The sequence below is a fragment of the Drosophila mojavensis genome, unplaced genomic scaffold (genome assembly GCF_018153725.1).
Source record: "Drosophila mojavensis isolate 15081-1352.22 unplaced genomic scaffold, ASM1815372v1 contig_80, whole genome shotgun sequence".
NCBI classification, from domain to species: Eukaryota; Metazoa; Arthropoda; class Insecta; order Diptera; family Drosophilidae; genus Drosophila; species Drosophila mojavensis.
In genome coordinates, this window is record NW_025318906.1 from 13,884,052 (window position 1) to 13,898,172 (window position 14,121).

The following is a 14,121-nucleotide window of genomic DNA, read 5'->3' on the forward strand; positions in this document are numbered from 1 at the left end:
TTGTTAGTATTGTTAAATAAGCTGAATCTGTGGCATTTGCAACATTGCGTATACGCAGCGTCAGTCCGTGGTCCGTGGTCTGTGGCCACATTTGTGTCCAACTGCTTGTTGTTGTTGTTGTTGTTGTTCGTTCGTTCATTTCGCTTGACTGGCTGAAGTGTCATCGGCGACTGTGAATGAATCCTTTTTGTTAGCTGTCAAGCATGCGATTGAAATTTAATTTGATTTACTACAACAAAAATGGTTTTTATTATTCATTTAGGTTTTCGGTGGCCTCGACTGGACATCTGTGCACCGAAAAAGTAATTTAGTGCTGGGCAAATGTTTAAGAAATACAAAAAAATAAAACCGCAGCTGGGTCGCACTCACTCTCCCTCTCTCTCTCTCGCTCTGACTCTCTCTCTCTCTCTTGCGCTTGGCTCTCGTGATTTGTTGCCGCATGCTGAGTGCTCTATATATTTTGTAATTTTTCTAATGATGTTTATCAAATAATTCAATTTGGCTCCACAAAACATTTCTTATATGTGTATATGTGTGTGTGTGACTGTGTGTGTGTGGGTAGCAAAAGGCGTTCAGCAGTCCTTACTCCCAGAGCGTGTGTAGGCACACACACACACACACACACACACACACACCCACAGACACTTACACATATATAAAGTGCCATTGTTGGCCAACTAAACCGAAATTGAATTTTTCTCCCTCGTTGACTAAAAACCGCAAACAAAAGGTTTTGCGTCCCATGCTGAATGACTGAATGAACATGTGTGTGCATGCAATAGAGCATTGTGGCAGAGAAAGCCTTGCAGCTGTCCTCAGATATAAACTCTCTCACTCTCCCGCTCTCCCCTCTCTCTCTCTCTCTCTCTCTCTCTCGCTGTCTCTATCTCTCACGGCTCTTCATCATTTAACTGTTATCCAGAGTAAACAAAAAATCGCCCTGGTCCTGCTGCTGAAATTGAGTAACTGGCCAAATCGCATAAAGCATAAAGCCCATAAAAATGGTCAGCAGCTAGCATAAATATTATTACATTAGCCGCCATTAGACAGGCCAACGAGCGTCTCTCTGTGTGTGTGTGTGTGTGTGTGTTTGTGTGCAGCTGGCGAGAGCCCTTTAGGGATACACAGAGAGTGTCTGTCTGTCTGTCTGTCTGCCTGTCCACTAACTGCATTTCGTTCGTATCTAATTTATACAATTATTGGCCTCACAGCGACATAAAATGCCAGCTGACAGGCGAATGGGGTTGGGCTTGGGTCAGAGCTGGGCTGGGGTTGGGTTTGGGGTTTGGGTCTGGGTCTGGAGCTTGGCGTGTCAGACGCATTGAGTGTCGTCTTAACTTGTCACATTTACACCCCTTTAACAGCACTAGCCGTGGCAGCAGCAGCAGCAGCAGGAGCAGCAGTTGTGATACCTCCAAATGGGGAACGTGGATAATAAATTTCGAAAATTGATTTTGCCCTGTTTATTGTGAATTTGTGGAATTTATATTGGTTTACCCTAATGCGACAAGTAGATGCCAAAGATATGTCATGTGGGCATTGTTATTGGCATTTCCCCTCTGCCGTTCGCTGTCGACCTGGTCAGATAGTGTGTGGCATGCCACAGAAATCGGTTAGAGGCAACAAATGAATGCCAAACGCATGTTTGAGTTATGAAAATCTGAGCACAACTTGAAGCGGATCCTTAAGAGTCGAGAGTGGGAAATACGAGTGGAGCTTGTCATCATAAACGTTACGCGCTCCACGCTGCGTATGTGTAATATTAAATTGTTGTCTTGAGAAAATAATGTTTACTTTAGCAAGTACAAACAGCAGCAGCAGCAGCAGCAGCAGCAGCAAACAACAAAGCAACGGCAGCTGCGCTCGTTTGGGTCTCCTATGGTGCCACGCCCATGCCTCTCCCTAACCGCCCTCGCTTCCTGCTCAGCCGTTTGGGCTGCAGCTTAATGCATTTGAGTTTGTCATTTGTCTTTGGAGCGTTGCATGCGGCACGCGGATTATAAAAGTCGAACCGAGTTAACTGGCAGCCATGCTCAGCCCAGCGCAGCGCATTGGCAGCTGCCACATGCCACATGCCACATGCCACGTGGCAGCTATCCCAACAGTCTGATCGAATATATATCTCTGTGTATACGTCTATGTATATGGCTTACATGTGCATTAGTATGTGCACTGCGAGAAATTAATGTTTGCATTTGTATTCTGAGTGAGATTATTAGAAAAATTACTATATATGCTATATTTCATTGAGAAATATTAAGGTTTACACTCGAAGAAATTTGTAAATAATTTGTAGTCAACATGAAGTTCGTTCACCAGAAATTTCTTTGAGTTTTGAGAAATATTGTTGCCTATATAAAGCATTTTATATTAAACTAAAGTTTAATATTTTAAATATTTTAAAGTATTTTATATTAAACTAAGGGAACTTTAAGATATTTTAAATATTTTTATAAATAGTAGAAATATTTCTAGTATTTTAAAAGTATGCTAAAAATATTTTTATTATTTAAAAAAAAAAAAAAAAAAAAAAATATTTTAATCATTAAAAAAATTGTTTAAAATTTATAATGGATTAAAAAAAAATTACATTAAAAAAAAAATATTTTTAAGTAATAATGCTTCAGCTATGGATTTTTTATAAATTTTTTCTGAGCTTAATTAAAGTGCCTAGCATCTGTTTTTTTTTTTTTTTTTTTTTTTTAATTTCAAATTTTAGATATATATTGTGATAAAAAAATACTCTGATAATTAAGATTTAAGCGAATTCCTTGAAAATATATATAATTGTCTAGTTCGATTAAAAAACTGCGCTAACTCGTCTCTTTTATTCCTGTCTACCTTTCTCCCTTTTTCTGCAAGTGTATGCCTGTATGTGTATGAGTGTCTGTGCATGTGTGCTTACCCTCTCCCTCTCCTGTCACGCCCCCTTGTTCGCAGTGAGATGCAAATGGAGTAGGATTTGTTAAGGCGACTGACTGGCAACTGTATGTGTGTGTGTATATATATATATGTGTGTGTGTGTATATATGTGTGTGTGTGTGTTTTAGCTGGGAAACGTGCATAAAACTGCAACTAATTGCGCGAACTAATCCATGGCCGTGACTAGCCATAAGCGCTAAAAGGAACAATATTACGGATCTGGGTGGGCAATTAACGTGGCAGCAGCAGCGGGAGCAGTAGGAGCAGCAGCAGGAGTAGCAGCCCAGCTTCAGCTACTGCTGCAGCTGAATTTAATCCCGTCGAGTCTTAAGGAAGCGACCAGGCGTGATATGGCAACAGAATTGCAGATAAGAAACTAAACGCTTTTGCATGCACTTACCATTGGTGGATACGATAGATATCGTTCGCTGTTCATATTGTAATAGGAGCCGTCCGGCGGCGGTGCTGGCGATGGGGACGGAATATAGACGCCCTTGCTGATGAGCATCTGATCGTCGCGCGTCATATGGCCAGCGGCAATGGATGTGGCATGGCCATTATTGTGCCGCGGATGTGGCAATGTGCAGGCATTGGCTGTAAGCAGAGAGAGAGAGAGAGAGAGGGAGAGATTTAATTAGTTATGTGTGAATAGTTCAGAGGTTGCATGTAATTTACAATTATGTTACTTCTAGACAAGAGCTGAGTTCTTATGCTCCTTCAATTTGGGTTTGGGGTGTATTAGTTAATCTTCTAATGAGTTGAGAAACTTTTCTTTCATGGACTGTTTCATTCTTGATCTATTCTATGGTTTATTCGCAATGTTCTAAATATTCATTTTAAAGTTAAAAATCATATATATATATATATATATATAGTTACTTTTATTTCCTTCACTTTTACCGTCCGCTTCAACAAGTTTTCGCATGCCATCCACTCTGAGCAGAGATATGCATCTATAAATTATATAAATTGTGGCTTGGCAGCGTCGAAACTATCGATATTTGTATAAATTCAGCGGTTTTGAGACCATAAACGAGTATTATGCATTTAGTTCGTGCTGTTGCACGTAGCGCACAAGCGCAACCGCAGATGAACTGCAGCACAAATGCAATTTGTTTGCTGCAAATGACACATTTATAGCCGCATTTGCAACGAAGAGTGAAAAAAAGCAAAGAGGGCGAGGAGAAGAGTAACAGTCAAGGCAAGCCAAGCAAATGGCAAAGACTTTTCGGTAGAAGACACACACACACACACACCCACACACACACACACACTCTCTCACTACACATTGAGCTGTGTAAATGCACACGTAGTCTCCATTCAACATTCGAATTGCATTGCAATTCCCCTGTCTCTTGTCTCTAGTCTCCTGCTGCTGCTGCTGCTCCTGCTCCCCATCGTTGCCCATTTAGACATGCGTTTGCGTTTTCACGTAGGTGCAACATTTTGCTGCTTTCTGGTTCATTTGCTGTGCAAACGTTTGGAAGTGCATAAAACGAAAACCATTAATTGCAGCTGCAGCCGCACTCGCAGGTGATAAGAGACTCAGGTGTTGCTCTGATAAGTTCAACTGGGCAAATCACTGGCTAGACCCATACAAGCTCTGCCATTGCTGGCTATTTATGGCCTCTACTTATGATAAGACAAGTTAGCTGTTAACACACACACACACACACACACACACACGCACGCACACAGATACACGCACACTCTCACACAAGCCCAGACATACTCAGGGCAAAGCTTTAACCACTTCAAATTTGGCTGTCATTCGTGAAGGCGTGAAAGCCACAAACGTAACAAATTTGTAATTTTGTAAAATAGACTTAGACAACAAGACACACATACACACGCACACCCACACAGCTACACACACCTATTTTGGCTGAAATTCCAGCGTGCGCTCAAATGTAGGCAACAATAATTTTGTTAAGAAACTTGAGCAGGCTGCGGGCTGTGGCATTGCCAAACAAGCAGACAAATCGAAGACGCCCCACAGAGGAAACGAAAAACTGTGCAACAGAGACAGAGAGAGAGAGAGAGAGCGGGAGAGAGAGAAAGAGAGAGAGAGAGAGAGGGAGGCCATGGCTGTAGCTGAGCTGCTTACGTGGCTCCCATGTTCATTTTGTGGCTTGTTTACTTTGCATATGCGTATTGTGTATGCGTGTGTAATACAAAGTGTATTACTGCCTTGACTAGGTGCGGGTGGGGGTGAGGGCGGAAGTGGGTGGTGGTGTTGCTGGTAGTAGCCTGTAGTAGCACCTTCAAAGGAGCTCGCAGCATCGGGGCTGTGCTCATGAATTATTGATTTTTCGATCAGCAGCAGCGGCAGCGGCAGCGGCAAGAGCAACAGCAGCTGAAACCGCACTAACCAATTGCCAGTTGCCAGTTACAGCTAAATCAAAATCAGAGCAGCTACAAAAAAGCAAAAGCAGAAGAACAACAAGTCGAAGAAGAAGCAGCAGAAGCAGAAGCAGAAACAGAAGTTCACTTTTGTGCATATGTAATGCACATAATTGGCCAGATACTTGCAACGAACTAACTATGCATGCCACGCATGCAACACATATGTAGCACACAGATAGAGAGAAACACACACACACACACAGAGACATTTATCAACAAGCAGCACTCATTTCATATTAATAGCCTTGCTGAAAGGCAATTATTTGGTCGAAAGTGTATTGTGCATAGTTAATGAGGAAATACAAGGTATTGCGATTGATTCTATATATATAGATATGTATTGTATATGTATATATACTATTTATATGAACAGCACTATACATACCTATATATATGTATATATGTACATTGAGCAATGAAAATGAGGGGAACATAATATTTTGTAAACTGTTCGAAGCGAATATTACGATTAACAGGCGGAAAAGTCTCACATACTGGGCAATAAATTATATATGATATGAGTATGATATTCATATATAGAGTATATTAACAAAAATATCACTCAAATTCTCTACTTAATCTGGAGCAGGGCAAAAACCTACGCAACTGGAACAACGTTTCCATTGAATGTTTATTTTCAGCTGCTTCCAATTATTTTTCGTGTATTTGCACATTTGTAGTACCAATAATCCACTGTAGATGGCGTTTATTTAGAGTAAAGGCTGTGAAATGAATTTTAAAACCAAAGGCCTTTTTTTGCATGAAAAAAAAAACGGTATTTAATCTCTGAAATGGTTGCCTTGAGTTCGTGAAAAGATATAGAGTTGTCAGATGGACCCGTCGAATGCACCATCCTGTATACTTTTGCAATAAAATTTAAGTAGCTGGTTATATTAAATAGCCTAGTAGATGCTTAGATTGAATAGCCAAATATCCTGTTTCCATATCGATTTTCTAGCAACAAAACTTAAAACAGGTGGATAATAATTCTTACTCCTTATCATTAGCAAGGGTATATAACGCAGTAAATACTCCCCCCTATAACAAGGGTATACGAGAATATCAAAATTCTGTCTGTTTCGCTTGAAGCTGACCAAGTCAAGTCTATGGAAATTGCACAGAACTTGGCTTTTCATTTAATGTTTGTTGCTTCTTCTTCTTCTTTTTCTTCTTCGCTCTTCCCCTTCATCATGTTCATTTACTGTTTGCTGTCGCATATTTGCACATTTGTAGTTCGGCAAATCGCCCGCAGATGGCGCGCGCACCGGGCTGGGCTATCCGTTTCGTGCGGCTTGCTCATTAACAGGGTGGCGCTTTCAATGGTATCTCATTAAAAATGCGCTTCACAGTTTGCTTTTTGGCTTAAATGCAATGGCCATCAGCTGGGGGAGGCAAAGGGGGAGAGGGCGGGTCTGGGTTGGGTGTAGGCGACAAAGCTAGCTTGTTTTGTTGTTGTTGCTTCTGCTGCTGTTGCTGTTGCTGTTGCTCATCTATTATTTGATCTCAATTGAGGCAGCAGCAGGTGGCAACAACTAACAACAAGACAGTTGTGCAAATGCCTGCATGTGTGTGTTTTCATGCACATGTGTATGTGTATGCTGACTACCATCTGCCGTCCCCCTCCACTCCTCACTCCGCATGCTTACGGCTCTTGTTTGAGCTTCAGCTTCCGGCAAGCATTTTAATTTTTATGCCACGAGCCATTTTTTGTTTCACATTTTTTTCGTTCTCTCTCTCTCTTTCTCTTCCCCTCTCTCTCTGCTTGCTTTCCTTTCATTCGTTCCTCTCGCCTGTCTTTTGTGAGCGCGTTCCGTGTTCGTGTTTTTGTGCGGTTTTTCTTGTTGTTCTTTCGTTTATTTTCTTTCATTTTTGTTTTCTTTCTTTTTATTTTATACCACGCAGTCGCATACATAATTACGCGCACTGTAGCCGAGACTCCTTCTCCAGCGCCAGCTCCAGCTCCATCTCCATCTGAGTTTATCTGTGGCAAGTCCTTGTCTCGCAGCGTCAAACGCTATCAAATGTTTTTGCTCTTGCCATACACTGCCAAATGGTATATTTATTTTGGCAAAACCTAGGCAGGCTACGATATTAAATATGCTTTATTTTTTGGTTAAGTTAAATAATTCTATGATATGGAATTTCGAATATTATAGCTAAATCGCATCTGAATCGAACTTACTTATTTATTTCTTGGAGATTAGAGCTAATATGACAACTGGCGTCTTCGGCTTTAGTATATGATATATCACTATATAATATAGGTAACTATTAGTAATTTAGGATTCACTCTCATGTTGGTCCTAAGACCTCTTTGAAAAATCTGTCCATTATAGCTCAATTTCAATGTTATCGATAACTTAAGCAGCTGCTCAATTATAGCGATACCAATACTCTTATTTGGTCAATCCATGGATATGACAAGAATATCATATCTATATATATCCTATAAACAAACAGCTGATCAGATCTAGAATTTAACTTCTTCCATATAATTTCACACATTTATTAAACATCCCATCATACTTCTATGTTGGTAAGTGTATCTAGCATTCGTCTAGTGCATGCTAATAACATATTTTTTCGTATTCTTCTTGATGTTGTTGCTGTTGTTGTTTTTGTTGTTGTTGTTGCTGCTGACACTTTTGAAGTATGCTCCACTTGGCGCCTTCAGTTGTCGAAATTCGTTGACATAAGGTAATTGTATTTTTGATATTCAGCAGCGAGCAGAGAAGCGCGACAGTGGCGGGGCACACGAGGCTGAGAGGGGAGTGGCAAAATGCAGAGAGAGAGAGAGAGAAAAACAAAAGCAAAAGTTTGCAGCTAATGTATTTTTATTATTTTTGCGCTTTGCATTTGAAATGCAGTTGCGCGAGATGCTTTCAGCAATGTCTCCGGGTCGGTCTCCGTCTCCGTCTCCGTCTCCGTCTCCGTCTCCGTCTCCGTCTTGGTCTGAGTCTCCATCTTAGTCTGAGTCTACGTCGCCGTCTGCGTCGCCTTTCGAGTCGGAAATGTTATTATAATACGACCATTGTTTTTTCTTGCGTCTTCTACTTTGGCTCTTGCCCTCTCCCTCTCTCCCTCTCACTCTCTCCTACTCGCACGCCCACTCCATCTCTTCTCTTCTCTCTGTCTATCATTGAGTTTTATTATTTTTTCATTTTCATGCGGCTTGATGAACGATATTCTTAAATTCTGACGCACTCTTAAATTAGCACAGCGCCGAAACGTGATTTGGTTGCTAGTGCTCCAGCTCCAGCTTCTGCTCCTGCTCCTGCTCCTGCCCCATCTCCTGCTTCTGCTAGCTGGCGACTGCCTCAGAATGAGGATGTGGTCAAACACACACACACACACACACACACACACACACACACACACACAATCACACACACACACACACACACACACACACACACACAAAGACAGAAGCACACACACACGGACAGACCCTCTCATGAGTCAATTGAAAATCAAGACTGGCAAAAACTTTGCTGCTCAATTACAATTAAGATGGAGATGTTGCACACTCAAATTGAATTTTCATCGGGCGCTCGCGCACTTAGTTGCTCAGCGCATCTCTCTCTGGCCGATATCCGTTTTTACATCGCTTTTATTTTTAGCTCTGATTGCAATCATTGCCATCAAATCAGGCAACAACTGCAATTGCAATTCCAGCTGCAGCTGCAGTTGCAATTGCAGTTGCCTTTGCCTTTGCCTTGGCTGTTGCTGTTGCAACTGCAGCAAGGACTTTGCCTTGACGTGCGCTGACAGCGCGTGCAACTCTCAACTTGGTTCGGGGCTTTTTGTTCTTTTCATTTGATTCTACATTTTGGGGTTTTTTTCCGCATCCAAAAGTTAATTATCTAAAATGCTTTTTATGTGCTCTGCTCTGGCTCGCTCTAGTTTCGCTTTTATACCCTGGGCACGGCAATGACGGGTAGCTTGTTTATTTTTTTGAATGTCTCTCATTGATAGAAGAAGGCGAACGAGTGTATTGAAAGAGAATGACGAGCTGATTCGATCTGGGCTCGTTTGTAGTTCTTGTAAACTGATATGGCTAGAGACCTGAATGGAACAGACAGACTGAATGGAATGGAATGAAAATGAGACAGAGACTTTTCCATTTGTATTCTGCTCCCCTTCCTTCTCTTTCATCATTTCTTGTGTCTTTTCACTCAGAGAGCAGCCATTCCGTTTCGTTCCGTTTTGGATATCCCCCGACCTTTTGGTTGAGCTCGTGATTGTATTGGTATGTGTGCGAGGTTTGTGTTCGTTAAACAATCGTATCGCTCTCTGAAAGATGTTCACACGAATAGCGCTCAACCGAGATCAAAACCGAAAAAATCCCGAAGCCTCCTGCTCAGAGCGATATCATGAACAGATCGTGAGCGTTCACATTTTAATGTCACAATTACGCTTGGAAAATTGCATAATGATCTAAATTTATGTGGAGGGCTAGGTATATTATTTTATAATAACTCCAACTGCTGTCTTTTTGTCTCAACTAGCTATAATTTTAATATTAAATATTTAAAATATATTAAAAAATAAATAATGAATAAATAATAAATAATAAATAATAAATAATAAATAATAAATAATAAATAATAAATAATAAATAATAAATAATAAATAATAAATAATAAATAATAAATAATAAATAATAAATAATAAATAATAAATAATAAATAATAAATAATAAATAATAAATAATAAATAATAAATAATAAATAATAAATAATAAATAATAAATAATAAATAATAAATAATAAATAATAAATAATAAATAATAAATAATAAATAATAAATAATAAATAATAAATAATAAATAATTAATAATTAATAGTAAATAATAAATAAAAATAATAATAATACATAAAAACGTAAATAAAAAAAAAAAATAATAATTTCAGCATTAACAATCTACAGTTGCAGGATAACTGCCAGTCGAGCACTACCCACTGAAAATTTTTTTCTGCAGCCTGCACATTCATTATCTGTTATCTGGTCAGCTAGATCTTGACTTACCCATATTATTTGGATATAATGCTGGCAGTGTGCCATCCTTTTGGTATCTGGGCGGTGGCATGTCCGTGCTCTCAACCAGATATGTCGATGCCGCCTTCTTGCGTGCCTCGTCCTAAGAGAGAAAGAGAGAGAGAGAGAAAGAGAGAGAGAGAGAGTATGAGAGATAGAAAGTGGGCAAACAGTCAGTATAAATGCAATGCATGTAAAAGCTGAGAACTTGCCGCCCACGTCGCTGTTCTGTTTGTGAAGTGCTTCGTGTTTTCGTAATTACTCTCTACTTAAGCTTCTGTTTTTTCGTTTTTTTTTTTTTTTGTTTTTTCTTCTTCTTTTTTTTTCGTTTGCGGAAGGCGTTGAAAGTTGAATTGACAGCGCGCGACACCTTCGTCGAGGGCGTCGCACGCTGCGTATACGCAACATTGATTTATGGCATGCCCCGCGGCCAGGGAAGGGGGGAGGGGGGCGGCGTCAAAATGACGTTTTACAGTTAACAGTCAACATTAGGCGGCAGTTTTTGTGGCAAGTGCAGATTACGCGCATAATAAATGATTTTCATAATTTGAAGCGATTTGTTTGTTTGCCTACGCTCGGCTCGTAATGCGCTCGGAATTCGTTTTGGTTACGCGGCCCAATACGGAGGACGATGCCGTGGCTCATCATTATCAGCACGAGCGGAGCGTAATTAATCACAACGTCTTAGATGCCGGCTGCCGAGTTGCCGGTTGCCAGCATCCGGCTGAAGGCCTTCTCCTGCCCCTGCCCCTGCCCCTGCCCCTGCCTCCGGCTCGTTTGCCAGCCGGTTTGCCCGCCTCCTGGCTGGCAGTTCCGGCGACCTCGATGTCAAACATGTTCGCTACCCCAGCCAATTCCCAGTTCCGGCCTTGAGAGTTGTAATTTTCAAGCGACTGGCAATAACTTAAGATGGGCGTATCATATTCTTTTTTCTCTGCTCCGAGCAGACAATTTTTTCAGTATTTTTTTTTTTTTTTTTTTTTTTTGGGTCCCATTGTACTCAATCGCGTTCACAAATTGCATATTCATGTAGAACAGAGCAGAGCAGAAAAAAAAAGGCATTATAGCCGGGCTAAAAAGTGGCGGCATACTCACAATATATTCCGGTTGACTGCCCTCATTGGAGTAGGACTCGCTCTTCTCCGAAACGCTGGACAGCGTCTCGCCGGTGACGGTGTCATTGTACGAGCTGGGCGCGTACATTTCGATGGTCGCCGTTTTGCCTGGTTGATTTGTAGTTTCCGCCACTGGATGCGCCACATCCAGACAGAGTAAGAGAGGGAGTGGGGAGAGGACAACAGCATGTCAGAGGACACAGACACATTCAGCGCAGTAAAAAAAAAAATATAGGAGAAAAAGTATATGTGGGCATAGGTAGGGTAGAAAGTATGCGGCGCAAATATTGAAAAGGTGTAATTGGCAGTGACATGCCGAAAATTGATTGGGCGGTGGTGCGGGCGGTGGTGCGCAGTGCGCCAGTCATTTGGAACACCGCACGGACGGGAGGATGCAGCATGAAGAGAAACAGAATGAGATGAGAGAGGGTGGGGGAGATGGGTAGTGCGAGTTATCCGGATATAGCGGGTGTTTGTTGTAAATGTCAGGGGCGTGGTCGTGGCGGTGATGGTGGTGGTGGTGGTGGTGGTGGTGACGGTCACGGTAGTGACAGTGGCAATGCCAGTGGGCATAGTTTCAGGCAATGCAAATCAAATGCAAATAGCAAAGATTGTCAAAGTGCAGCGCAAGCAAATGTTGCGCCAGCGGCGGCCGAAATAAATGTGGCAAGGGCGGGGCGAGTGGGGGGTTGGGGGCAATGGAAATGAATGGATGTGGGGTTTGAGCATTGGGGTGGATTCCAGTGGGTCCAGCCGGTACGGGCCGTGCATTGCGTTAAATTATTCACATTTTGGCGCAGCGTAGCCAACGTGGATTTTGTTGGCCGTGGTCAAGGGTTAAAATCAATGCATTCGATGTTCAGTTTTTGGCGATGCGTGACGAGGCGCGAGTGGTGGTAGAGTGGGGCGGCCAGAGTGGGGGGGCCAGAGTGGAAATGCAATTAAATTTGTATATAAAATGCCATTAAATGATTCATGGCACATTTTCACAAATGGCAACGACAAAATGACCGCGCCACATGGTTAACACGTGTTTTATACAAAGTCAATGTGCGTGTGTGTGTGTGTGTGTGACGTTAAGTGTGCGTTGAGTGCATTTGTTGTTTTCATTTATCCATAAGCGAAAGCAGGTTCAGGTGTTCAGGTTACATGTTGGGAAAAACAAAAAAGAAAATATTGGAAAAATTATGTAAGAATATATTCGAATATATATATATAGGTGAGATTTTATATTAATGTACATACTTATATACAAATTGTTATTTAATAATATATTGCAAGTGTTGTTGTTGCTTTTGTAGATGATTGAGCAGTCAGAGCTCTGTTCTTTGATCAAGCAAACGTGAAAAGGTGAAGCCTTTTGTAGATTGATAACATCTCATGTTTTTACTTATACTAAATCATCTATAATTTTATATCTTTGTTTATCTGTTGTGCTATCTCTTTCTTTCTTTCGTTTCCTCTTCTTCTGATTGTCTGTGTTGTCTTATCTCTTGTATTTTCTGTATTCCTTTATGCTATTCTATCTTGTATACCTCTCTCCTTTTCTTATTTTCTTTTATACTCTCTCTTTTATTATTTGTTTTGCTTTGTATTTTTCTATCATTTCTCTATTTTACTTGTATTTTTCTGGCTTCTCTCTACTCTTTTTCTTCGTTTTTCGTTCCCTTTCATATATTTCCTCTGTTCTTCTCTCTTCTTTTCCTGTTTGTGTCTCCTTTCTTTTCACATATTTTCTTTCTTTTGATTGTTATTACTATTGATTGCCCTTGCCTGAAAAATATTTTTATGTTTTCCTTTCATATGATTTTGTATGTGCTTATTAAAGTTTTTTTTTTTTTTTTTGTAATTTTTTATTCTGTTCTTTCTTCTTCTACCTCGAACAGAATTACAAAATGTAAATTACATTTAATTGCGCGCCGTCAATTGCGGTTCATATCCCAGTTGACTGTTGTGCGTCGACACCTTTGCGTATTTATTGTAAATAAAACATGTGGCCCGGGGTCAGAGGTCAGAGGGCTCCACAGTCAACTCCACATGGCGGCTCGCGCATTTCGCTTTCAACTATCCGATTGCATTTATAGTTTAGTGAATTACAAATATTTTGCTTTGCCAGCCATTTTAACATACTTTATTTATGATGACACGTGGCGGCAACAATAAAAAATAATAAAAACCAACAACAACAAAAATACAAACCACAATTAACTTTAACTGAAACTGAATGTGTGGTGCGTACAGATGTTGATGTGTGAAATACCCTGGAAATTATTTTGATGAATATATACTCAGAGTCTGATGGCAATTCAGGCGAGAACTAGAGCTAGAGAGAGAGCGCGAGATAGAGAGAGGGAGAGGGGGAGAGAGAGCTCTATAGAACCAATATAAATTCCATTTTCAAAGTCAGGTACAAATTTATCTAATGGAGTCCATTAGAAATCAATGTACAAGTCATAAATACACACACACACATCGAACGTCGAATGCCGAAGCTCAACATTTCTCTATGTGGAGCAAGTGGAGGGTCCATCTATATGTAGACAGATGGAATTAAAGGTTAGCTGGCGGGCTTAGCGTTGACAAAGCCTTGCCTCGTCTAATAATCCAGTGCCAGCAGTTGTTGTTGTTGATGTGGTGGTTC

General features: G+C 40.7%; 1 protein-coding gene across 4 annotated transcripts in view; it reads right to left on the reverse strand.

Moving 5' to 3' along the window:
• Positions 1–14,121, reverse strand: part of LOC6579843 (nephrin) — an 87,655-nt gene that overhangs the window by 6,494 nt on the left and 67,040 nt on the right. For all 4 annotated transcript variants that reach the window (XM_032729851.2, XM_032729850.2, XM_002005680.4 and 1 more), the window contains 3 exons: positions 11,461–11,612; positions 10,357–10,468; positions 3,323–3,516 (listed from right to left, as the gene is read on the reverse strand). In XM_032729851.2, the coding sequence (XP_032585742.1) occupies positions 3,323–3,516; positions 10,357–10,468; positions 11,461–11,612 (458 nt within the window). The remainder of the gene's footprint in view (positions 1–3,322; positions 3,517–10,356; positions 10,469–11,460; positions 11,613–14,121) is intronic.